At 49.2% G+C, this 26,789-nt stretch overlaps 1 protein-coding gene across 2 annotated transcripts in view; it reads left to right on the top strand.

The window, feature by feature from the left end:
- The window catches only part of PARVA (parvin alpha), a 172,482-nt gene extending 147,143 nt beyond the window's left edge, over positions 1 to 25,339 (top strand). For both annotated transcript variants that reach the window (XM_004751997.3, XM_013055840.2), the window contains exons 6-13: positions 2,067 to 2,182; positions 5,445 to 5,503; positions 7,755 to 7,774; positions 9,083 to 9,144; positions 9,869 to 9,937; positions 12,854 to 12,955; positions 13,716 to 13,788; positions 23,317 to 25,339. In XM_004751997.3, coding sequence (XP_004752054.2) covers positions 2,067 to 2,182; positions 5,445 to 5,503; positions 7,755 to 7,774; positions 9,083 to 9,144; positions 9,869 to 9,937; positions 12,854 to 12,955; positions 13,716 to 13,788; positions 23,317 to 23,393 — 578 coding nt within the window. In that variant the 3' untranslated portion in view covers positions 23,394 to 25,339. The remainder of the gene's footprint in view (positions 1 to 2,066; positions 2,183 to 5,444; positions 5,504 to 7,754; positions 7,775 to 9,082; positions 9,145 to 9,868; positions 9,938 to 12,853; positions 12,956 to 13,715; positions 13,789 to 23,316) is intronic.
- Positions 25,340 to 26,789: the final 1,450 nt, after the last annotated feature.

The raw sequence follows: 26,789 nt of genomic DNA, 5'->3' as shown, positions 1-26,789 counted from the left end.
GGAATGTCTGAGTCATTTCCTTTTCTTGGCGATTTCTTAAGACTATACTAAAGCAGGTTCCTCAGTCCCAGGGCAGAGAGAATGACACCCTGGTAATGGATCCAGTGTGGGCTAAGTACACAAAATGAGCATGTTTGGTTCTTCCCTTAAGTGCCCTCCCCCCCATAAAGAGAAACCCATGAGGCCGGTAGGACTGTGAAGGCAGGTAAGGTATCTGGTGAATCTTTCCTTTTAGGCGAAAGAACGAGGAGATCGTTGACATGACTTTATTGCCTAGGTGCCAGGTATTTTCTCCTGAGTTATAATAAAAAAAATACATCAACCCTTCCAACCATTCCACAGCACAACCTGCTATGTGCTGAAAGCTTTGCCTGTTATCTCTGGAAATTCTTACAAATTGTATTTCTGCATAGTTACTGTTATCCCCATTTGCAAAGAGGAGCGGATTGAGGCTCCAGAGGCATTGAATGGCCTACCCAAGGTCATGCAGGCAGAAAACCAATACAGAGGGGCGCCTGGGTGGCTCAGTGGGTTAAAGCCTCTGCCCTGGCCACGGTCGCCAAACTATGGAAAGAACCAAGATGCCCTTCAACGGATGAATGGATAAGGAAGATGTAGTCCATATACACTATGGAGTATTATGCCTCCATCAGAAAGGATGAATACCCAACTTTTGTAGCAACATGGACGGGACTGGAAGAGATTATGCTGAGTGAAATAAGTCAAGCAGAGAGAGTCAATTAGCATATGGTTTCACTTATTTGTGGAGCATAACAAATATCATGGAGGACAAGGGATGTTAGAGAGGAGAAGGGAGTTGGGGTAAATTGGAAGGGGAGGTGAATCATGAGAGACTATGGACTCTGAAAAACAATCTGAGGGGTTTGAAGTGGCGGGGGTTGGGAGGTTGGGGTACCAGGTGGTGGGTATTATAGAGGGCACGGATTGCATGGAGCACTGGGTATGGTGAAAAAATAATAAATACTGCTTTTCTGAAAATATAAATAAATAAATAAATAAATAAATAAATAAAATCTTTTAAAAAAACAATCCTCTGCCTTCAGCTCAGGTCACCCAGTGTCCTGGGATGGAGCCCTGCATCAGGCTCTCTGCTCGGCAGGAAGCCTGCTTCCCCACCTCCGACGCCTGACCCCCGCCCCGCCTGCCTCTCTGCCTACTTGTGATCTCTGTCTGTCAATTAAATAATAAAAAAATCTTTAAAAAAAAAAAAAAAAGAAAAGGAAAACCAATACAGAGCTTGTCAAGCGAGAGAGAACTGAAGCTCCAGAGAACTGACCCCGTGTGTACCCATTACGTCACAGCATTGTCGTTTTTGTAGCATGTTCTCCTCTCGGCTGCTGCAAAAACTACAACTCAGTGGTGGCCTACCCTTCCCTAGTGGTTTCACACCCAGCCCATTGCTCTCTAGCTACAGAAGCTATTTGGGTCATAAACATCATCTCCCAGCCCTTCCCTAAGGGGCCCTGCCTACGCAGACCATACACAGTGTTCAGAAGACCATCAAAGCCCTTTGGATGTGTCGTGCCTTCCTCGGGGGACTCTAAGCCCTGAACAAAGGAAAGGATCCCCAGTGTTCCTGACTCAGTGCTCAATTTATTGAGGATGTTCTTGGGGTAGAGCCCTGGCATACATCTACATGGCAGTAGTGATAACCCAAAGAGTTCACCGTCAATGGAGAAGGGAGAGAGCAGGCAGAGCAGACACGCTCGTGGTTATTAGAACAGAATGAGCAAAAACATGGGGATGGCAGAGGGCTGATCTGATCTCAAAATTCAGCAGTTGTCAGGGTCCCTACTGGAAACTTGGATTAGAGTGGAGAGGCACTATATGGGAAACCCAAAAGTAACATGATCCAAGCAGCAGCTCCATGGGACTTGGCCAAGACTGAGGGGGCCTAAAAGGGGAGGCCCATGAGATCCTTTGTGGCAGGGATGGGGCGATAGAAGGTGCATTGGGTATGGTACTGCTACGTTTTGAATATCTGCTTATATTTGCCTAGGATCTGGAAGAAGGTTCTCTAATTTTAAAATCCTGTTTTATTTCAGCTGTTCATGCCAAGAGCCTGGTAGCCATCTTGCATCTGCTGGTTGCTCTGTCCCAGTATTTCCGGGCACCAATCCGACTCCCAGATCATGTCTCCATCCAAGTGGTCGTGGTCCAGGTAAGACAGCACGACAAACATCTGCGCCCTTAAAGGGGGATAGAGGCTGACTTCATGCGGGAGCTAAGGCAGCCTGGGGAGCTTATTACAAGGATAGTGGAATGAATGCTGAGTGTCCTTGATGTGCTGTCTGCGGGAAGGGATGTGAGCGCAGTGTCCAATGCGTGTGGCAGCGATCAGTTACCGTGCATTAACTGATGGGCTTGAGTATGGGCTAGCCTTGTGTGGGGCACGTGCCTGGGGTTTACCTGTTGTTGTCAGGAGGGTGTCCGGGTACTGTGTATTGGAGGGGGTGAGGTGTGTGCAGTAGGGTCAGGAGAAAAGATGTATGCCTTGTGTTTAGACCCTACAAGCCATGGAGAATCATTTTTTGGTTAAAAAGACGAGGCACGGGTATTGGGAAGAGACAGACACCTATGTGTGGGAAGGAGTGTGTGTGTGTGTGTGTGTGTGTGTGTGTGTGTGTCTGTCTGTCTGTGTTTGAGAGAGAGCCCCTGACTGGCCTTGCCTGTATTCAGGGCACTGCTGCTTTTCACCTGCCCACAGAAGCATGGCTGGGATCTCAGGTCATCTTCCCCAGATTGTTGGATGGAATTTCCATTCACATATGGCTGTCTAATTTCCACAATGAGGGTGTGCTCTTTCCCTGTGACTCTCTCACTCTGCTCCTAACCCCATTACATACCCAAATTCAATTTCATTTTCCAACTTTATGGCCATTTAGGAAAGGTCAGCATTCTGTTTGCTTGTTTCTGTTCTTTTCAAGTAAACATGCTGTGAGGGAGAACGCCCCTAATAAGCAGCTCTCTGGTTAGCCAGGGCTCTGGAGAAGAGAACAGTATGGCGGCTCTGCTGTCCCTTGGTGAGGAAGAGCCCTGAGGGCTGGTAGGCTTGGCCTAACCGTGCCAGGCCAAGCCTCTGGGACAAAAGCTGAGCTTTTTCAGGGATCAGAAGTTAACTGAAGGAAGGAGGTTGTGAGGGCTCTCCTCGGTCAGCTGCTGGGCCATGCCCTGGTGATAAAGGATTTCTTCTACACCTTCTGAGGACCCAACTTGCTAAACATCAGGGGAATATAATAGGAACAGTCCTCTTTGGCCCTGTCTGCCAGGAGACAAGATTACACCTAAGGAGCAGAGAGAGGGTGACCAGAGGGTCAGAGGAGATGAGAATGTGTGGTTCCAAGGCTAAGTGCAGCTAAAAGGACCGAACTGGTCTCATGAGAGGACAAGGTAGCACAGAATGGTGCCTATGCGTGTCAGCTTGTGTGGGGTGTCGTGCTTTGTCGACTTAAATAGGCACAAAAGCAGAACTCAGAATTAGCCAGAAGACACTGACTGAGCCCCAGAGAGACTTCGGAGACACAATTAATAGCTTAAGGTGAATCCAGGAGCTGCGTGAGGGGTTATTCCTTTCCATTCTGTTCAAAAGCAGTGAATTCTGCATGAAATTGAAGATGAGTTTTTATGTCTCTAAAAAATCTCACAAGACAAGGACACAAATACCAGTAGCCCCGCGTAAAAATCATACACACGTTGAAGCTGAATTAGGAAAATGTCTTGATTTATCCTTACTGGATCCCTTTTAAATGGTATACTTATTTTTCTTGTTTACTTCCTTTTTTACTTTGATAATCTGTTCTTCCTAACCTAGTACAGATAAGCTCTTGGCCTTTATCCAGCTCTACCTTTCCTTCCATAAAAGCATTTTGCAAGGACACTCATTTCTGTGGCTAGTGGGAATAGAAGAGAAGGTTCTAGAAGTTTGGGTAAGAGGGCAAGAAGACAGGTTTCAGCTGACATGCTAACGCTTGGAGGCTCCTTCTGGACACTGTTCTCTGCCTTTGTCGATGAACTTGCCCTGACAACCGCTTGCCATCCCCAAACTGCTGTCGTCTACGTGTCTGGGAATGACTTTAGAGACCTGATGAAATGGATCTCCCTCCCTACACCTATCAGAGGGTCTTCCTGAGCCCCAACACTCCTTTCACTAGCTAGCTCCCAGCCCCACACAATGAGGTTTAAACTCCAGACCAGCTCACAGTTGACTCCCCACCGAGTTATGGCAGCCGCCAGCCCTCCAGACAGGCTCCCGGACCCATTTGTGCTCTCGTGACCTGCCTTTTCACTCAGGCCATCCCTTCTGTTGGAGTGCTCTCTCCCCTGTGTCTGGCCAAATCCTCTGTGTCCTGTTAAGTTCCAGCTCAAGGATGCCCTCCCCTTGCAAGGGGTCCCTGACCATCCCCACTGAAAGTGCCTGCTCCTGTCCCGCATTCAGCCCTTCCTCTCTGCCTGGGACTACTGGTAACTGACGCACGACGCTTTTGAGAGTGAAGGGGGGATCCTGCTAGAATAATGGAGCTGCACCATCAGGCATAAACCCAGACACTTTCTTGGAGATCTTTCTCACATACCTGTTTCATCTATCCTGTTTTACTCTAAATTCCTCAAGGTCAGAAGTGAGATCAGACGTGCCACAGTATTTGCTCTCAGTCCCAACATAGACTCTTGTACAGGAAAGACACTGACTCATGAAAGAAAGAGAGAGAGAGAGAGAGGGAGGACGGAAGGAAGGAAGGAAGGAAGAAAGAAAGAAAGAAGAGATAAATTGCTGGGAGGAGGTGGACAAATGACAGATGGACAGACAGACGGATGAGCCGATGAGTGGGTGGGTGGGAGCTGAGGGCCTCCAGAGTGCTTATTACCTTTTTCTCAGAGAAAATGCGAGTTACCTGAGGGCTGTACAGCTCCCAGAAAAGCCCCCCTATTTATCCATTAAAAACAAAAACAAAACCGAAAACTCTCCCTCTGTTTAAATTCTCCCAGTTGGCCTCCGCCCTCTCCCCCCAGCCCAGCCGCTGCTTAATGTGTTTCTTCGCTTCCCTCTGCGGCCCCAGCTGGAGGGCAGACACACCCTGGCCTTCATTTCCATTCGGTTTACTGCGGAGGACTCCAGGAGGCAAACAGTTTGCTTCCAGCAAAATGTCTTCCAATAAAGAAAGAAAAAGATTCACCGTCCAAGAAACAGCCAACTTGTTTGGAATAAACACTAATGGCGCCTAAGCATGAATGGTATGGTCCAGGCCCAGGAAATCAGGGGCTTCGTTTTGCTTCTGGCACTATCTCCTCTCTGGGTTTCATTTCTTAAACACCAGTAACTTTCTCAGTATCAGGAATGCTAATCAGTTTTTTTTTTTTTTGGTATTTTTCTAAAGCATATTTTTCTCTCTTTCTCCCCGCCCTGCCCCCCCGCCCCCCCATTTCAGAAACGAGAAGGAATCCTCCAGTCTCGGCAAATCCAAGAGGAAATAACTGGTAACACAGAGTATGTCAACACCATTGTTGCCAGCGATCCTCTAATGGAACACAGATGTTTCTCCGAAATTCATCCATTTGCTGATATTTAGTTTTCATTTATTGGGATCGCAGGAGGGATTAGACTTCAGCCAATGATTATAGTTTAGCCTTTTCCGTGCATTCAAAACATGCCTCTCAATGCTTAAGATACAAACTTGGGTGGGGACGCGGGGAGAGGGAATTAGCTATGATTGAAAAATTCTAATTTTGTGGCACTCCGGGAAAAGAGTGTGCCCCCGAAAAAGCCAACTGGCATGGAATCATCATGCCATAAACGTGGGGTCGAATTTAAAGCGTGAACCTTCAAAGGGACGTTTTTCCTTCCTTTTCTGCCTCTGATGTATTTGGTCACGTGCCATGACCCAGAAAGGCCTTTTCTACCTCAGGGTGGTAGCTTGGTGTTTTGTGTTTTTTCATTTCCGTTAAGCAGTTGGAATCTCAGAATATGGAAGAGGTTGGCCGGGGGGAAGCGAAGTCTGTTCTGAGGTAGAAAAAGCAGGATGCGGCGGGAAGGGGTTCTCAAGATCGCGGGGCAGGCCTGAGCCACAGGCAAAGGCCATTTTCAGCATTCCCTGCTGCCCCAAATTTCCTCTATGTTCCCTTGAACAAGAGTGAAATAAATGGAAAGAGCAGGGACCACTAAGCCTGCCTGACTTGAGTTCAAATCCAGACTCTGCCACTTGCTTGGACCTTGGTTTCTGTGTCTCTGAAGTGGGGAGCGTTTGCCTAACCAGAGAGGTGGTAAGGACTCGCTGTGGTGAGAGCGGGGCTCTTCTGCCACAGCTGACCTCTGCCTTCCAAGCCTTGCCCAGTCTCTAGGCAGCTTGCTTCCCCAGTGGTAGCTGAGGAAGGGCCCTGGTGCTGCCTGTCTGAACCACACTGTGCTTGTGGCTTCAACAGGACCAGGGGAGGGCAGAGATGGGCAGTGGCCCTTCCCAAGGTGCCCAGTTCATGGCCCACGGAGAGCCTGTCGGGCAGCCTCCACATCACTCTGGGGGCTCTTCTTGGAAGTCAAGAGGGCGGCTGATCCACAAGGCACACTGCTCCCCTAGCCTGGGTCCTGTGACATGTCCTTCATGTCTTCTGGCTCAGACCTGCCCCCACACACACACCCTTCACCTTTTGCTGGGCTTGTCTACACCTCCTCTTTCACATTCTGGAGAAGCTCCTGAACCAGGGGACATGAGGTTTGGGTTTGCAGAGTAATCTGTCAGCTGCCTGCCATGCTTCCTGTGGTCTCCCTCCGCCATCTTGCCACATGACATCATGGTGGAAGTCAACAACATAAACAACAGTTTATAAAGCACTTTAATATCTATTGATATTCCTAATAAATACACAAAGCAATGCCTATACCTCCTAAGACCCCACATCCCAAAGGTGGAGAAGTAATTGTCCTTGGTCTATCCAACAGTGAACTCCAAGTTCGTTATTGTTTTCAGTACACTACCCCTAAGTCATCATTTAGTAGGGGATAGATGCACAGTTGGAATAAACCAATATGATAAGAACCAAAAACATACAGAGAAAAAAATGTATTGAACCCTCACTATATACTGAGAATTACCGTAGAGTCTTTCTATGGATTAACTCATGTAATGCTCATGACATCCGGCTGAGGTGTTTCTCATTATCATCCTTGTTTTAGAGCTAAGAGACCTGGCGCCCAGAGAGGTTCTGTAGCTTGCCTGAGGCCCCACAGCAAGCAAGTGGCTCTGTGGGATTTAAACCTAAGTAGTCTGTTGCAATGCTTGTGCTGTTAGCACTTTGCCGCTTCACCGGGATGAGTAAGGTTCCAATCCCTGCCCTCTTCGAGAGACTGATTTGGAGCCAATGGCAGGTGCAGTTTTGGCGGGAATCACAGAATGACCAGGAGAAAGACAAAAGCGATGTCCCTGGGCAGATGGCCACAGCAGCTCGGGCAGTGCAGTGGTTGGGAATGTTGCAACCCCAGGTCTGATATTCCTTCTCAGCTATTAAGCAACAGTGGGATTTTAGGGGGAAAGAAATAGTTGTGCAAGTGTCATTTATACCAGGCTTTGTGCGAGCACCAACATATCTGTGGAACAGAGGGAAGAAACAGGTGGACATGAGATAAAGGCAACCGACAATTGGAGACTTAGTGCAGAATAAAATGCCAAGGAAGGAAGCTTTGTGGGCTCTTCAGTGAAGGGCAGAGACAGAAGACTCATACTGTTTTCTTTCTCCTTTTCCTGCAGGGCGCTCTCTGGAAGGCATGGTGAGTTGCATAGGATTACCCTCTGGTGCTGGTGGCTGCCACGGGGGTCTTGTTAATTTTGGAGCAGCTGGGGAAAACAGGCACTTGGCCTGCTTCCCGCATGTGTGTCTGCATCAGCCTGGTGACAGGGCGGCTTAGTAGGGAGGGTCAGCTCACTGGTGGGAAGAGGAAACCTGGCCACAGCGGCACAGCCCTCTTGTCAGTCACCAGACCACTGGCATTGCTGGGCTCGGGACGGGCCCTGGCATCCGTGGGGCAGTTGTGTTCCAAGTATGTTGTGGAAGTAAAGAGGCAGACGTACACACTCGGGACAGTCCATTCTCCCCCTTAGTCTGGACTTTCTAGAAGCCATCTTGTCCCGCTTTCCTCATCACACGTCATACTGCTCCTGTTTCCCAGAACTCTGCGTTTGTTTATATAGTCTGTGAATGTTCAAGGCCACAGTCACCCCTCTGGCAGTCCCAGATTTACTCATCGGTGCAAGAGCAGGAAAAGGCAGGCCCCAGGACTGCGAAGCTTCCCAGCCCCAGGTCCCTCCTGGACATTCTTCTCATTCCCTGCCTCCAGTCCTACCCACTGTTTCCACTCTGCATTCCGAGAGCCTGAGGGCTCCAGCAATGGGAGGAAGGGGCAGGGGGCATGGCTTTGCTGCTTTCGACAATTCCACATTTACGGTGGATGATGTTTGAAATACTCTAATAAACTCAGATCAGCAGATACTTCCAAGTTTCCAGAACACATGCACACACGTTCTTGTCTTTCATCCTCATCACACTCCTGGGGGAGGTTTTGTTTTCAAATGCCATTTTACAGATGAAGAAACTGAGGTACAAAGTCTGAAATGACGGACTCCCTCAAGAACAGGAATGCACCTTCCATCCCGGGCCCCCGGGGCTCCCGTGCCAACCATCTGTGCACTCCACCACAAGGCTTGCCGTGGCCATCCTGGTTTTGAAAATTAGGGGGTGATGTGGTTTGATGTTTGGAGACATTCTGCCTCCAAAAAGCTTCAGAAATTCTTGAGGCCTGTGACTGAATCATGATGTAATGGATATAAATAGTGAAGAGACATGACCAGTCACAATTCAAACGGCCTGACAGAGCCCCCCAACCCCAGCCCAAGAGAGGGTTGATGTAAAAAGTGGACACAGAGAAAGTCCCTATGCTATGAATCAAGCCAGAATGTCTGCCCCCAGCCCAGCTTCCAGAGTTCCAGCCCTGGGTCCCACACCGAAGAATTCCTGCCTGTCCCTGACACCCAGCCGTCTTGGCTGGGCTTCCCCACTCTACCTTTTCCTGTTTTTCCAGAACGTGACGCCTTTGACACCTTGTTTGACCACGCACCAGACAAACTCAATGTAGTGAAAAAGGTGAGCAGGAGGTGCCTGGGAGGGAGGGAGGGGAGCGGGCGGCAGCCAGACGTTAGAGCCCACGCCCGTAGCTTGCCGGCTGCCCGACCCTGGTGTCCTCGCCAGCTCTCTGCACACTCCAGGCTTCTCCACCTCGAGTAAGTGAGGTACGCTTTATGTTCTCATTCCCGCTGGATCCCTTATCCACCCCTTTCTCCCCTCAGGAGGATAGAGTCTCCTGGGGGATTCTGAGATGACGAGCACCCTGCCTTCCCATCCATACGGAACTCTTAGCCAATCAGGCCTCTTCCCTCAGACCTCTGTACCCCCCAGGGCACAGGCACTTGCCACCAGGAAGGTCTGGAAGGAGGGACCCAGGGAGCTGGTTTCTTCTCTGGCCCCCCTCCCCAGCCTGGGCTAGGACACTGCACCTGTCATTCTGCCCTCGGGATTTTCTGCCCCTTTCACAGCCCTGAAACTGGCTATTTGAATCACATAGCGCATGGGACCACAAACACGGGGGGCCGTCCTTTCCTGTGAACTTGAGGAGCTTGGCAGAAGAGCCTCATAGGCTGCTCGTTCTCACGCAGAGCTGCAGTGATCCCTGGCTGGCACCCCCAGCTGGGCCTTGTCCTGTGTGATCACACTGGTCCTTGTCCTTAGGGTAGAATCGCAGAGGTGGCCTCCAGGGTCTGACCCTGGCAGGAGTCTCCATCTTCATTACCGGCGTGTGCTTCTCTTTTAGACACTCATCACTTTTGTGAACAAGCACCTGAATAAACTGAACCTGGAGGTCACAGAACTGGAAACCCAGGTGGGTGACAGTCCTGTTCCGAGTGCCCCACCCCCGCACAGCCAGCCGGGATGGCTTTCCATACTGATCCTGAAGCCTTCCCCTAAGGGAGGGGCATCCTGTTCCACTCAGAGGGGTGAACTGCATGGAATGCTGATTTTTTTTTTCTAATTTTTCTTTTGAAAAGTTGCAAGGATATTCTCGTGAATATCTGCATACTCTTCACCTATGTACACCAGTTGTCCGCATCTGGCCACATTCAGGGTTTAGTTCTCTGCCTCTACCCCTAAATACTTCAGCAGATGTCTCTAAGAACAAGTATGCTCTTAAATAATCACATTGCAATTATCCGATTCAAGCAACTGTAACGTCAAGATGTTAATTTACATCGAACCACGTGAAGTTGCGGATATTTGACTGCTTTTGACAATATCATCAGAGTCAAAGATATTGATATTCTTGGGCTGCTGTCAATGGCCATCTATTTAGTCTCTTTTTAATATAGTTTGGGGTTCGTTTTGTTTTTGTTTTTTTGTTTTGTTTTTGTTTTTTGGTGTGACGTGGACATTTTTGAAGAGTGCAGGCCATTAGATCCATACATAGACCATCTATCAATTTTTTTCCCCTCATTATTAGACTCAGGCTCTGCATTTTCAGTTAACACTTCCAACCCTGGTAACACTGTGCTCTTCTGAGGCACTATGTCCTTTAGGCCCATTACTGGTGACAGTAACTTTGGTCACTTGGTTAGTCTCTACCAGATTTCTCCACTGTAAAGCTTTCCCTGCCCTTATAATGAATCATTATCAGGAGATACTCTAAGACTATATAATGCACTGTGTTTCCCAACCCCCTTTCATATGTGATGAACTTCTGAAGTATGGTTTTCTTTTGAGGACGTGGGCACCTCCTGTTATGTTTAAGGCAATTCCCAGGTCTGTCACTGAGCTCTCCCTGGCTGTATGGCGTCTGTATTCAGTAAAGTGAGCTTTATCTACTCTTTTGGAAGACAGGGAACCTTCTAGAAAAGTGATGCTCCCTTGAGAGGGCTAGCATGAGTTCCGGAATTCCTACTTTGGTTTTCATGGGTAAGGAGTTTTGGGAAAGGGAGCCTCTACCAGGCATGCTTGGGTCTATCTGCAGCTTCAACCACCAAGTCATCAGAACCAGCAGTCAGGGATGGGAAAGGTCTCAGTCAGTGGCACTCAGAGTTCTGAGTGGCCCTGACCCTAACCCAGTGTCCTCCCCTGAGTAGACAGATTGGATTCTTTTATTTTCAGTCCATTCCAGCCACCACCAAAAAGAGGCCCAAAGAAAGAGGTTAGCTTGTTTCGGGGGAGGACCCTGATTCTGACACAGATGCTGGGGTCTGCTCTTCCACTGTCTGCCCTGGTATGGCCTGGGATGAGTCATGTTTGGGCCCTGCCCTTTGAAATTGAAGGCCAGCTGGATGGATGCAGGGAGGAAGCTGCTCCCAGGTCAAGTTCAAAGCCAGGCAATATGCCCATCATGAAGGCTGAGTCACAGACCCACCACCAGATCATCCAGCAAAGTTCAGACAGAGGGTCCAACCCACGTTCCAGGCAATTCTGTCTAGTTTTAAGTTCCTTGAGATGATTCCAAGAACTCTGACTTCTTAAGAACTCTTTACCAACTGGGATTGATGTTCACAAAGGTTCGGGGGGCCAGCCTCCTTTAAAAGATTCTCTAATTTCAAGTATGCAGCTGATCTCTAGATCTGTGTTCAGGCCATCCCCCACCTGCAGCAATACCTACTCATCCCAGATGTCCCCCATCGCCCAGGCCCCCACTGCCTCCACAAAGCCCACCCCAATTTCCCAGTGCACATTTTCCTTGCTGCCCTGTCAGCAGAAGACCTGTACCTCCCACTTAGCCCAGGAGTCTTCTGTCCCTCAGACCAGGTTCCCAGCTGCCCTTGATGGAACGGACCCGCCCTCAGCCTCTCACTGTGGCCCTCAGCACACAGTCATGTTTTGCCAGCAAGAGCCAGGGAGTTGATCCTGATCGCTTTGCTGTCTTCCCAGAGAGTAATAGCAATAGTTGAGATTTAGGAAGTGTTGGGTACATGCCAGGGCTCTAGCACTCTACAAATATTAATTGGTTTATCCTCCCAATAATCTTACAAAGTAAGTACTATCCCTGTCATCGTCCCCACTTCACAGATGAGAAACATGAGGCACAGAGAAGTTACATGACTTTCTCAAGTCACACAGCTAGTAAGTAGGACAGCCGGAGGCCTGGCTCCAGAGCCCACGTTTGCAACAGCTACACCCTGCTGCCTCTCGAACAGTAATCAAGAATGAGGTGAGACAGGAGATTGGTCAGGCCTCTAGGACACTAGACATCTTGCCCTACTGACAAAGAGAAGTCACCCTGCCGTGGCCCTTGGACCCCCTTTCCTGCCTCCCCCCCCACCCCGCAACTTCCCCAACTACCCCTACTCATCCCTCAGCTCTCCATTCAGGCACAGCCACCTCCAGAAGCCTTCCTTGTCACCTTCAGTGGGGGGTGAAGGACCTCTGTCACTGTCACACAGGCCAGCGTGCTTCTGTCCATCACAGCAGCTGCTGCCTCTCCTCCTCATCGCCTTCCTACTCAACTGGAGCTCCTCAAGGACAGGGGCCACACCTGACCTCTCTCTGTAGTGCCGGTCCCAGATCAGGGCTGGGTGCATGGTCAGTGCTCGATACATGCTGGGTCGCTGAAACCAGGACTGTGGGCGGTAGCTCCCGTGTGGGACCAGCCAGACGTGGGGCGGGTCTGCTGCAAAGCGGACACGCAGGCCACTGCCCTTGCCAGCAGCCTGCCTGGAGAGGTAGCCTTCGGGACGCTGACATGGTGACTGACCAGCCCCCAGGATGGGGCTTGTCGGGGGCCTCTGGGCCTCAGTGTCTTCACCTGGTCTTCTCCCTGCAGTTTGCAGATGGGGTGTACCTGGTGCTGCTCATGGGGCTCCTGGAGGGCTACTTTGTGCCCCTGCACAGCTTCTTCCTGACCCCGGACAGCTTTGAGCAGAAGGTAAGGGGAGGGGACATTAAGGGAGGTCCCCAGCTCGTGTGTCCCACCAACTCACCCACTCGCATCCCTGCTGGGGCCATGTGGGAGAAAAGGCTGAGGCTTCACATCTGCCCAGAGTCTTCAGCAGTGGGATGTGGGGCCCATTCTGATGAACAGCTGAGCTGGGAAGGAGCTTTTTGCAGATCCCTGAGCATCGTGAACAGCTCTCCCTTCCCTTTGTGGTCTGGCCCTGGCCCCCTAGCCGTACGCCCCTGCCGAGTGCACAGCCCAGCCTCATCTCCCCCCAGACAGAACAGGAATGGTGGCCGTAAGGCTGGCCAGACCTGAGGCTCATGGTCAGCCTGGTTCTGATGCCCCCATGGGCTGCCCCACCTGCCTGCTAGATAGAGGACGTTTGGTCCAAAGCAGAAACCACTCTCTGCCTCTCGAACATGTCTTGCCATCTGATCCTTTCACACTCATATCCCTAAGTTCAAAGTCCTGGCCATTGACACGGGAACACATTAGGACAGGTAGGAGAGCTTGAGCTTGTCCAGGAACGTTTCCCCAACAGCCAGCTGGGACCGGCCAGCCTGCACTCCGCACAGCCTGCCCATCTTGGTAGCTTCGTTTCTCCTTCACATTAGGGCCCCATTTATACCTGGCCTCTGCCTTATGGCTATACTTCTGGCTCCTTTGCTTCCCAGGGTCAGGAGCCTGGAGCTCCCAACAGTCCAGGAATCCGGGCACAATGACACAGACACCGCATTTCTCTTTCCAGGTCTTGAACGTCTCCTTTGCCTTTGAGCTCATGCAAGATGGAGGATTGGAAAAGCCAAAGCCACGGCCAGAAGGTACTTAGCTCTTCCCTGGGTTGGTGACGGGACTGAGAGACCCTGTCCCTGCACATGAGTGTTCAGGGCACTGGAGAAGCCTCATATTTGACATCAGGGAAACGGGTTCTTCTCTGAAGTCTTCTTTGCCATGTGTCGGGGGAGGTGGGACAGGGCGTAGCTGCTCAGTCCTGGAGATCCTTTGTGAACCACAAATAAAGATCCCACGCATGGGACTACAAAGGAAGGCCTGAGAAGAGGGGCCACCAGAACTGCCCTGTGGCTAGTTTCCAGGTTCTTCTGTCCCTGGACGGGGTGCTGACCTGTCTCACAGCTATATCCCGGCCAGGCAGGGGTAGATGCCAGAGTCCTCTGCTCGCAGCAGAATTGCCTCCCCTGTTCTTGACTCACTCCAACTCCACCCAGAGAGGAGGCCTGATTGACTGGGTTCGGACTGCAAATCTAAGACAGAATAAAAATGCAGAAGGAGCAGCCTGCTCCAGCAGCCCTCCCATGCTCACACTGGAGCTGTGTGCGTCTGTACATATGGAGGCTCATCTCTCCTGGGAATCTTCTTGGTACGGATGATTATTGACTTACTGACTGAAATATTCCATTTTATCAGTGCTGGTGAGTCAACACTGTGTTGCAGATAATTTTCTGTTTTCCATCCATGGGTCCTTTTGCTTGCACTTTCCTAGCTGTTTAAAGGAAAGTGGACAAGTAGGGATGGGGTGCGTTCCCTCTCCATTGCCGCACTCAGTCCTCCCCCCATGCCTCCACATCCAGGGAGGCAGGCTCTGTCGAGGGGCGCACCGCCCCATCGACGGCGCTATGCCCAGAGCAGTAGGCTGACTGTTCCTGACCTCAAGCCACTTGCCGCCCTCAGGGGAGGGAAAAGATGCCCCCAGTAACCACAACAGAATGACAGTGGTGACAACTGCTGTTGAAAGACGTACCACTAAGAGAGCGAGAGAATGGAGGAGGGGACATCACTTCAGTCTGGGCAGAGGACGGTTTGAGGGAGACGGTGGCAGCGGGGATAACCCGGGAAGATCAGGCAGGGCTTTTGTATTTGGAGAACAGGAGAAAGGAGCCAGCATCCCAGATGGGGGGACAGTGTGAGCCCAAGTCCTGCCTGGGGTAGGGGGAGGGGCTCTGTGAAAGAGCAGAGCATGCCAGCCGTGTGGCCTTGGGCAACTCACCTACCATCTCTGAGCCCACTTTTCATGTCCATAAAAATGGAGCTCCGAGAGACTTGCACCTGACAGGGTTCAGCGTGATGGTGTCTGATGCAGAGCACCTGGCACCTGATAACGAATGTAAGCAGCTACCTACTGGGCTGGAACAGTAAGAGTAGAATTGAGTAATGGTTGGTGAAGATGAAGCAAGCTGGGTTCGGTCCGAGAGGGACTTGATGCCAAGGCAGAAGGTTTGGACTTTATTCTGTAGGCAGTGGGAGACATGGGAGCTTCTTCTTTTTTTTTTTTTAATGTTATTTATTTATTTATTTATTTGAGAGAACGAAAGAGAGCGAGAAAGCTTGAGTGGGGGAGGGGGGCGGAGGAGAGAGAGAAGCAGGCTCCCTGCTGAGTAGGGAGCCCAATATGGGCCTTGATCCCAGGACTCTGGGATCATGACCTGAGCTAAAGGCAGATGCTTAAACGACTGAGCCACCCAGGCGCCCAACATGGAAGGTTCTTAAGGAGGCAGGTGATGTGATCAGAACTCTGTTCCAGGGAGATCCTTTGGAAGGCAGTGTGAAAAACAGATGTTTAGCTGTGGGGCACCATCAGCAGTATTGGGGAGCCCTAGAAGAAAAGCAAGCTTGGTAGGGGACATTAGGATGTCAGCTCTGGGAAGCCGAGGCATCAACCAAGCAGAACTGGAGTTTGGGGAAAAGATCAGGGCTGCGGTTATATAATTGGAAGTCTTCCGCTTAGTGGAAGTTCAACAGCAGGAAAGCATGCAGTGAAAAGAAAAAAGTTCAAGACAGTATCTTGTGGGAATGCCTTTACTTGAAGCCAGAGAGGAAAGCAGGAAACCAGAGGAGAGAAGAGGACTGTGAAGACACGGGCTGCGTCCTCATGTCATGCCTCGTCACAGACCTCGCAAACTCTGCTCTAGCAACAAAAGTCAATCCATTATTCTCACTTAGTGTCACCTGTTCTAAGTGCCTGGTCACTGCCGAGGGCCTCTAGCAAGGTAGGTGTCCTTCTAGCAGCCCTCTGGGGCCAAGGTCCCTCTGGCCATCATGATGCCATTAGGAATGGACTTTGAGCCCCGCAGTCAGATGACGAACACCCGGCTTCAGAGTGAGAGAGACGGCGGGAGAGCTCTGGCCAGCATTTCTGTTTCCGTGTTCTTGAGCCACTTAATAGGAAACTTCCTGGTCACGGATCAACAGGACTCCCCCACCCACCCCCATAAGTCCATTGTCGGGCGTTCATTTCCCTCGGAACAGTTAGTTTTCCCAGTATCAATTAACCTATAGGGATATTTCTGCATTTAGAGGACATTTCTTGTACAATTACAGACTGAACTGCTTAATATGAGACTTCCTGACCCATGGCAATGGAAAAACACATCTGTTTTATTTGTTGCTACACTGGGCATCGTGCCCATGCTGAAAATTTCCAGTGCGTAAAGGAGAATTGAACCAGCATGTTGTGAAATTGTTCTTTGGAAGAGGTCTCTACCCCAGCATCCCCTCTGTTTCTGCCCCTCTACCTGGAAAGTGAGATTCAAGAGTAAATGCTGCAGACTTTACAAAAGGTGCCCACATGGGGGATTCTTTGAGGGCGTCTCTGAAATCACATCAGCTATGGTGGAGGCATTTTTTATGCCAAAGGTTTTAAGCTCAGGGAAATGCATTCTCTGCTGTGCTGTTTGACATTCAAAGTTCCATTGAACCTTGAAATCTCCTGGGAACTAGGTGTGCATCCCAGATGACTTTTGCTGCCCAGCCTTCATCAACTTTTAGTAGCCCAAGTGTTAGCACCAGGCTCACAGCCAAGGACACAGTGGAAATCCCTGCATAAAGCTAGTGGCTTTTTATTTAGGACATCACACCACCTGTCTTCCAGTGCACACACCTGCCCCATTATTATGCAAGCAGATTCCTTGCTGGATATGGTTAAGACTCTAGCATTAGAGCCAAGTAGGGACACAGAAGGAATCTAGTACTCGCTAGGAATGACAGCTGTCGGTCAGCCAGCAGGCTGATGGAATATCTACAATTCAAAGAGTTGAAAAGTTGGGGCCAGACTTCAAACAATGCTGAAAATTCCAGGCAGGTGATAAGAAGCTGAGTTCCAAGGAATCAATTCATTTGAGGAAGGCCTTGGTTAGTGACTGGAAATAAGGAAAGTAGTTCCAGTTTTCATTCTCTTCCCCATTCCCTGAGACAAGCGTGCAGACCAGACAGTGGCAAAAATGTGAAACTGAGCATTTCAAGTGTTAGCAAGGGTGGGCATCCACAGAAACTGCTCGCGTGAAAATAAACATAACCATTTCAAGCACTAGTTTGTCTTTATTTGTAACAGCTGAAGTTTTGCATGACCTTCTATGGTAGGCAGAAGGATGGCCCCCAAAATGTTCACACCCTCATCCCCAGGAGGTGATAATATGTCACGTCCCATGGCAAAAGGGACTTTGCAGGTGTGATTAAGTTGAGGATCTTGGAGCTTCTGGAAAGTTCTGGTATAATCACAAAGGAAGCACAAGACTCGGTGTCGGCGTGATGCAGTACGAGAAAGACTCAAACAGCCATCGCTGGCTTTGGGGACAGAAGGGGTTACAAGCCAAAGAACAGTCTTCTAGAAGCTAGCTCCTAGCAGCTAGAAAAGGCAAGAGAATTGATGCTCCCTGAAGTTTCCAGAAGAGATTGCAGCCCTGTGGAGGCCTTGATTTTTTATCCCAGTGCCACGCACTTTAGCCTATGACCTTTAGAACTGTACGATAACAGATTGGGGTTGTTTTAAGCCAACAAACCCATGATAATTCGTTAACAGCAGCAATAGGAGACGAATACACCATCTGATGCAGTAACTGCATGCATAGGTATGTGTGTCCATATATCAGGAAACTAGCCCAAGACCATCATGGTAGCCGAGATGGGACTGCACGTCCTAACACACTAGATGCACTGGGGTATAGTCGGACCATGGATTAATACCCAGCAAGGACAAAACATGAACCAAGAAATCAGGGGAAGGTCTTCTAGGTACTGCAGCACGAGGACGTCAGTGATTCTTCTCTGCAAAAAGAGCGAATATAAAACTGGACACAAGGATCCAGCATGACCACTTCAAGGCACTGAAAATGACCGCAAACCACAACAAATGGAGAAACGGTTTTCTTGCAGAACTAGATAATTAAGGCTGGATAATTATAGTTCTATCTCAATAAAACCAATGACAACTCAAAATTATTTACAAAACTGAACAGTTCACGCAACATGGGTAAGTCCTATAAACATAATTTTAAGAAAAAGAAAAATCACAAAAGTATATACATAGCACGATTCCGCTGATGCAAAGCATAAAAACAGGCAAAACTAAAATCTGCTCTTCAAAGGTACCTATGTTGGGACGCCGGGGTGGCTCAATCAGTTAAGCATCTGCTTTCGGCTCGGGTCATGATCCCAGGGTCCTGGGATCAAGTCCCACATCAGGCTCCCTGCTCAGTGGGAAGCCTGCTTCTCCCTCTGCTTGTGCTCTTTCTCTTTTCTCAGTCAAATAAATAAAATCTTTTAAAAATAAAATAAGAAGTCCAGATAGTTGTTATCTTTGCGGGGTACGAGAGGTCTGTGATCGGGATGTGGAGAGAGGGGGGCATTTCAAGGGTACTGACAGCATTGTGCCTCTGCCATGGGTGCCGGTTACCTCAGGGATCTCTTTCAAGCATTTAAAACTGCCCATATATGTTCCATGAGCTTTTCTGGATGTTTGTCTCCTTTCTTTTTTTTTTTTTTTTTTTAATATGTATAGAAAATATCAAGATCCCCAGATAGAGTAGCAGGTCCACACCAATACAAGCCATCTCCAGAGGATGGGTCCTAGCCCAGTGGGGAATAGGGAGCACCAGAGTAAGCAGGCAGAGTCCAGAATCAGCCAGCTCCATCGGGAGGGGGATGGGGCCAGACTCTCCCCCAGGAGCAGGCCTGTGACTGCCCAACTTATTCCAGCCCCCACCACCTGGTGGCACTGAGCCACCAGCTGTCTTCCCACCTTGCTCAAGAGATCTTAGGACCCAGCAGGGAAGCTTCAGAGAAAGGCGCTCAGCGACTGCCCCAGACTGGGATGAGGGACACTGCGGGCACAAGCAGGTCCAGGGAGGGCATGGCCGTAGAGGGCCCTATCCTTCCGGGTAGAAACTGAGTTTCCACAGTGAAGAGTTGCCCTCCCCTTCCTTGACTTCTGCATCAGCTAGAGAGCCATGAGCTCATTTTGGTTGGTCATCTAATGAACAGGAAGAGGCACTCATGCCACCGGGAGAGAGAGGAGCAAACATGGAGCGTTTTCCCCTTGGTTGGAGGCTGTTTTCTTCCTGGAGTAGCCTGGGGTCTGATCTGTCTCTCCCCTGCTCACAGAGAGCCAGCCAGCCTCTGTTCTGGTTGCTTCTAAATAGGAGCTCCACCGTCCGGACTGCTCCCAGAGAGGGTCCCTGGTCCAGCACGCAGAGGCCGTCAGGGCAGGACTGAGTTACTAATCACACAGCTTATTAGGCCAGGGCTTTCAGGAGGCTCTGTTTACACAGCATGGAGTCACAGTTCATTCCCAGGAATCCAGACCCCTTCTCCTGGCTGAGATGGCCCATCTACTGACCTGCTTGGAACTGTGCGACAGTTGGCTTTCTTAGTAAGCCGATCGCCTGTAGGAAGAAGGAAGTCAGGTTTCCTAGAGCCTACTCTATGTGAATGGCACCCCACCCCCCAGAGTTGTGCAGTACACAGACTGCACAGCTGTGCACAACAGCTCTATTAACAGGCAAAGACGGGGAAGGGAACGACCATTTAGGGAGCCCTTAATGTGTTCTAGATGTTTTTCATAAAACCTAATTTTACCAGTGAAGAAATGGATGCAGAGAAGTTAAAGGACTTTAACTGGGTTACGCAGCCATCATGAAGATGGGCCTCAAACTTTAGTGGGCCTTAAAATTAAATGGTCAGTCTTAATCTCACAAAACAAACCGAGGGTTGCTGGGGGGAGGGGGTTTAGGAGAGGGGGATGGGGTTATGGACTTTGGGGATGGTGTGTGCTATGGTGAGTGCTGTGAAGTGTGTAAACCTGGCGATTCACAGACCTGTACCCCTGGGGATAAAAATACATTATATGTTTATAAAAAAAAAAAATTAAATGGTCAGTTTGAGACATTCTCCCATCATATTGGACATCTTCCTTCTCCAGAAACCTCAGAACTCGCATGGCCTTAAAAGGGGAAAACAAGTCCTCCTGCCTCCTTCCTTGTCTGTCCTCCATCAGGCCCCCAAGTTCCTCCTTTGTGCCCAGGCCCACTGCCTCCATTCCTCATCTGGGTAATACTTGTCTCCAGGTGCCTCCCCCAGCACCTGGCTGTGCTCCCTCCCACACCACCAGTGGAAGCCATGTCCCTGGGAATTCTTTCTAGTCTGACCCTCTTGGGAGCATGTAGCCCTGTTGGCTATCTCATCTTCCCAGAATTTTCTTCCTTGGCTCTCATGACACAGGGCAATCATTTATTCATCTAGCTAGTCATAACTCTTGAGGTCTGTGCACGCCAGTTACTAGGCTAGGCGCTAGAGCAAGGAAGACTGGGGTCAAGTCCCATGCCATCCAGGGAAGAGGCAGACTAAATCAAATGACCACACGAATCACCGATTTCACACTGGAGAGCCAAGAAGGAAGTGCAGGGGGACTTTGAGACCATAAAGCAGGGTACCCTCCACCCAGGCCACGTGTCAGGAAGGCTTCCCTCAGGAGGTGGTTCTTTGAGCCAAGGTCTGCGGAAAGATGGGAAGTCAGCCACCTGGAAGAGGTAATCTAGGCAGTCACTGTGTATAGAGACCAAGAAGTTGGAGGAGTGCAGCCATTGGGAGGGAGTGAAAGGAAGTCCATGTGACCTGTGCAGAGTGAACGAGGGAGAGTGTGGCAAGAAGTGAGACTGGAAAGGTGGGCAAGGTTCACATCATGCCTTGCAAAGTCATTGTTTAGGATTTTGGACCTTAAGTGAAATCGTTATTTGGCCATACAAGTTGTGAGCTGTACAACTTCAAGGGCACCATTTATGTTATGATCCGTGGTAATGATGCCCTGGAAATGTGAGTGGTACACCCTAACATTGTCCAGTGTTCATCCTGAACGACCATACCCAGAGACTAAATAGTCTACCTATGGTGGGTCGCATGGATTGGAGAGGACAAGAGGCTTTGAGAAGCCCAGTTAGGACCCTGTTGCCGTGGTCCCAGTGCCACCGTACCTTCCCATTCATGCCCACTCCCTTGCTGAGCTCAGCTCTGTCCCTCTCTACTCTCTAGCAATTCCTTCCCGAACTTCTCAACATTTGACTTGAGTGGAATTTAAGAGCTACTCAACAGCAAGCAGTCAGGAAAAAGTAGCAGTCAGCCTACAGGGCATAGGACTCCTGCCAACAGAGAGTACGTTGGATGGGCAGGGCAAAGTGGCAGAGCTGAGCCACCAGATAGGGTCTCGTGTCAACGGAGACTCAATATGTGCCTGAAAAAAATATAACTGCGCCTGAACCGACATGGGAGTAGGAAAGGAAGCTGAGCTCCAGACCTCCCAAGTGGTCCCAGGAAGGCTATGAACACGTCCATCAGCCGGAGAACTTGGAGCAGGGTCCAAGCCCAGCTAGGGTATAAGAGGATAGGTTTCAGCTGGAATGAGGCTTGTGGGAGGTCGGTCGGAGGAACCCTAGGCCCTGGGCCTCAGCTTGTGGCCCAGTCAGTGTCCATCTTTTAGAGCCTGGGCACCGGGGCCCTAGCGTGCCTGGCTTGAACCTGGGAGCCACAACCCAGCCTGTCAGAGCCACAGCCTCCAGCTCTGCCTGATCTCCAATCGTCCCCATTCCTATGGACCAGGGCGTGACTAGACTTCTGACATCTTCCCCAGTCCCTTCTTTCCTAGTGGCTCAGCGGGAGCTTTCCCAGCTTCGAATCCCAGGGCATTTACTATTTTCTTTTCTTTTTAAGATTTTTATTTATTTATTTGATAGAGAGATCACAAGTAGGCAGAGAGGCAGGCAGAGAGAGAGGAGGAAGCAGGGTCCCTGCTGAGCAGAGAGCCCGATGCAGGGCTCGACCCCAGGACCCTGGGATCATGACTGGAGCCAAAGGCAGAGGCTTTAACCCACTGAGCCACCCAGGCGCCCGCATTTACTATTTTCATTTACATCATTTACTTCATCTGAACTTCTGCAAAGTTAGATTTTTAAAAAATCATTCTTACTGTGCAACACATCACATATACAGAAAGGTAGATAAGACATCGACGTACCGGTCTGTGATGCATCAGCCCCAAAGCCACTGTGTAACCAGCACCGAGCTCCCAGGCGCTCCTTCCCGCTATGTGATCCTCAGCCTTCTTCCTAAACGTAACTGCTGTCCTGGCTCCTAGAGTCACTGGGCTTTCGCTCTTTTTTCTTTTTTCCTCTTTCACTTTTCCTTAATTTTTACCTAAATATGCCCTCCTAAATAGTAGGCAGGATTCTTTTTTTATGTTCTCTCTCCTCCAGCTCTTCAAAGGCCAGGTCTCCAAGGGAGTGCGTACGGAGGAGACGAAACCAGGGAGGAGGACTTCTAGGGGCAGAGGGGCTGGCAGGGGGCTCGGGGTGGGGGGGGTGCAACTAGAGAAGAAGGTGACCAGCAAATAGAAGGGAGGGAGGGAGGAAATGATTGTATAAAACCTGGGGAGCCCATGGCAGAACTCTCCTGAAAACACGGACTCCCAGCCTCAAACCCAGCTGCGTTGCCCTGTCCTCCACCAGGAGCAGTCTGGTGTCATTTCCTGACAGCGATTGACTGAGTACTCACTACCAGGTGGGCTCCTGTGCCCTCGGGGACCTCGGGCAGCTCTGTCATAACTCCCCACCTGGCCCCCCCCACTCTAGCCCCAGGACCCCTGCTCCTCCCCACCACTCCAAGCTGGCTCTGAGACAGAAGCTGAAGGCAGAGAAGCCCCGGGGCACAAGTGAGACTCGGGAGGCAGGCCAGGGGCCCCTCATCTGGCAATGTTGTTTCCAGAACAAAGCCTGTAGGCTCGGGGGTTTGCTTTATTTCAGTGAGAGGCGAGACCCCCGTGCCCAGCAGCTCTGCCCCTCACTACCCACCTGCCTCTGGTTGGCTGGTGGGGAGGCTCTTTTTCTCTGCCAGCAGGACTGGGAGCTCTTCAGGAGCACCAGATGATGTCCTGGGTGGGGGGGGGGGGTCAGGACAAGCACCCCAGGACCATGCTGGACACATAAGGTGGGTGATAGAAGAAAGGGGACAAGAATGCCTGCTATGGGCTCCGTGGCCCCACCAAAGCACGTGTGTTTTTGTTTTCTACGCAGACATTGTCAACTGTGACCTGAAATCCACACTTCGAGTGTTGTACAACCTCTTCACCAAGTACCGGAACGTGGAGTGAGGGGCATGCCGGCCCCCTCCCCCGCCGTCTTCGCCTGCTTGTTCCCGTGTCCAGCTCTGTGCTCTCCCATTAGTCCAGCTCCCACCCAGGGACAGCAGGGCTGAAGTTAGGAAGGAAAGGGTCAGTAACTCAGTGGGCTGACTCACACCTCCCAGACCCTGGGGACTGACTGGCCATTGTCCCCATCCTGGGACCTGATCTGGATTTCCTCAGTGTGATTTGGGAACCAGTTTAGGCACAAGAGACTCCCCTCAGAAGATGAAGATAAAGGTCATAGTTACCATTTAATGGTCGCAAACGACGTGCTGGGCACCATGCTAAGTGCTCCGACATACTCATGATTCCCACTGAAGCAAATATTATCATCCCCTTTGATAGACAAGGAAACTGAGGCTCAGAGAGGTTCAGTGACTTGCCAGAGCCTGGCATTTGTTTTTCTTCCTTGAATGTGTTCGTTAATAACTGGCCCATCCCAGTACACGGCACACCCTGTAGTTGGGGGAGGGGATGTGCACCTGCGTGCTCCACGACAGACGAGCCCCCGCCTCCCTCCCCCATCTCACTGCTAGGCAGGCTGGGTCAGGGCTCAGTGATTCACACTGGCATTGGCTAATCCAATTTAACTCAATTAATTGTGTGTGTGTGTGTGGCAGGAGTCATGTCCCTCAACTACTTTGTACAAATGAAAATTACTCTTAATTCCTTCAGATTGGTAATAACCCCATACTCGGGTTTCAGGGTGACATTTGGGAAGAATTCTGTTTAAAATTAATGGAGTGGTGCATTCTGCAGCCTTTTTGCTTGATTGCATGTAATGGAAGTGCCCTATATTTTCCTGCAAAATAAGTACTCAATTCATTATCGTTAGGCAAATGTACAATATACTCAGGCACCACAGAGAGCTGGGCGCAGACCCATGTGAGCAGGGCTTAGGAAGTAGGGCTCTTCAACAGGGACCCTTGAACTTTAAAGAAAGGAACTCCTTTTTGCCTTCTAATTGATCATTTAGACCATTTCTGGCTAAGTCGGCCCACATAGCAGTTACTGGCTAATTCAGGCGAGGAAAAATGTAAGTCATTTAGACCCAGGCTGAGCCGTCTCCTTGCGTGGGTTTCCTCGTGGGTTTGCTATTACTTGTGTCCCCTCTCCGTGAACCTAACTTTGAAATACAGGACTCTGCTTGTCCCAGGCTGCTGCGTTCTGTAGGCATAGGAAAGGGGCTGAAGTGGGAGTGACCAGAGGGACAGGAAACATGGGAAGCATTTGCACACTTGACATAGGGTGGGAATACTCCCACGTAGAGGAATGGGGCTTATGGTACTTAACATCTGCCCTTAAATTGACTAAGGCCTTGGGGTAAATAAAAATTCATTCTACTGTTATGTTTTCATTATAGAATTTTCCTAAATATGCCAGATGGACCCCAGCCTGTATATCCACCCAAAGTCTGTGCCTGTTTTGTCACTATTTTCAGCTCATTGCCCAAAGCCCACCTCTAGTTTGAGGAATTAATTTTGATCTCTGTCTCCATCACCACCCCTGCCCCGAGTTAGGCCTCCCATATTGTCCAAAACATTTCCTTCCAGCTTCGAAACATTTCTTGCTCTCTGTCTACCTGCCATAACTCAGAACCATAAAAATCTAGATACACCACATACTTCTGTGGATATTTTGCTCTAGGAAATACTTATTACTCAGCATAAGGAGCTTTTAAGAGAGAAAAATTCTCTGGTGCCAATTTATGTAAAAGAATACAATTCTTTACGTGATTAACGAAATACTGCATTTTTCATTAGAACACACTAAATAGTATAATATTTCTGTTTGTGCTCATTTAAATTCCTGATAACAAATCAAGATAAACCATTGCTTTGTCTCCTTGAGCAGTCAGAAAGCGGGATGAAATAAGAGGAATGCATTCATTTAAACATGCTTTGCTGTACAAATTTTGTCTCCTTTGTTGTCCTTTTTTCTTTATATTCAAGCTGCCAATGTACAAAGTACAAGGGACCTTGTTAACACCCTTTTGTGTTTTGCATTTATATGGTAATAGAAACACCTCAGAACACTGGGAAGGTTTTAAAGAACCGGTCTCAAGATGGTGTCTCTCCCTCAGTCTAGAAGCCTAGGGCCTGGGTCTGTCAGCTCCCCTCACCTAGAGGTTTTCCTTTAGATTCTAGAATCTCCTGCTTAATACACAACAGTTTTTTGAAGGTGGAGAAAAGTATCAGAACAATAAATAAATCAAATTGGATTTACCTCTTAAAAAAAAGAAAAAGAAAAAAGAAAGAAACCAAGAATCCAGTCTCTTTGGGCTTACTGGGTTTTTTGTTGTTGTTATTGTGCCTTTTTTCTTCTACATTCATTGGTATTTTTATTATTTTTTACATTCGTTGATATTTTTAATAATTCATATAGAAATGGTACAAATTCAAAAAGGATGAATGGGTATCTAGGAAAAAACCCAAGTCTGCCTCCTCCCCTCCCCGAGCAGCCAGTAACCTTCCCCAGAAGCAACTGTTTGGATCTGTTCTGCATATTCCTTTCCAGAGATTCTCGGGACATATAAAGCATTAACACACATATAAAATCATTTTTTTTTTACATCAATAGCGTATTATACACACTGCCATGTTCATGGCTTTTTTCACTTAATGTGGTATCATGGAGATTTACACTGGACGTTAAAACTTTTCCAAGTGAAACTATGAATGCTTCATGAATGCAAATGCACATCTCTGGTCTGAGCTAGGAAATAAAAACCCTCCCTGGGAAGGAGGGCGTGCTGCCTAGACAGTGATTTCCAAAGCTGAAATGGAGATCTAGTGTGTTGGGGGTCAGGGATATGTTACCAGAGACCTTCTCAGGTGACCTATACTGAATTTTTTTTTTTTTTTGAAAGACCTCCTTTAGCTTATTAGGGTGAATGTGTACAGTTTAAGTTTTCATTTGTTCATATTACTATGACTACTAATTTGTAATCGACTAAGAAGTTACTAATGGTTACTAAGTACCGTGTGGATTCTGCTACAAGCCTAGCAATGCTCATCTGTTCTAGCAGAAAAACCCCGTTTCCCACATGCAGGCCCAGAGCGGACGTTCCCAAAATCTAGGAGAAGACTCTATCAGCCCATCACCAGGGCTGCCTTGAGCTGGTTGCAATTTGCAAGGGCTACAGTCAGTCCTTTCTAATTATGAAATACTGTTCGCTTAGCTTTATCATTATCAGTTTATTTTGTTGTGGGTTTCTTGGTTAACCCTGCATAGCATTCTGAAGTTTATTTGCATCAAAAGTCTTCTGGAACTGTAATTTTCCAATAACCAGACTCTAAGACATGTATACATTGTGGTCCAAATAGGAATTGTCCATACTCCGGCAATGAAGCAAATGTATAC

The sequence above is a fragment of the Mustela putorius genome, unplaced genomic scaffold, assembly GCF_011764305.1.
Source record: "Mustela putorius furo isolate JIRA1106 unplaced genomic scaffold, ASM1176430v1.1 tig00003859_pilon_pilon_pilon, whole genome shotgun sequence".
In the NCBI taxonomy this organism is placed as follows: Eukaryota; Metazoa; Chordata; class Mammalia; order Carnivora; family Mustelidae; genus Mustela; species Mustela putorius.
The sequence above is the reverse complement of the archived record's forward strand: the minus strand, read 5'-3'. Positions and strand labels throughout refer to the sequence as shown.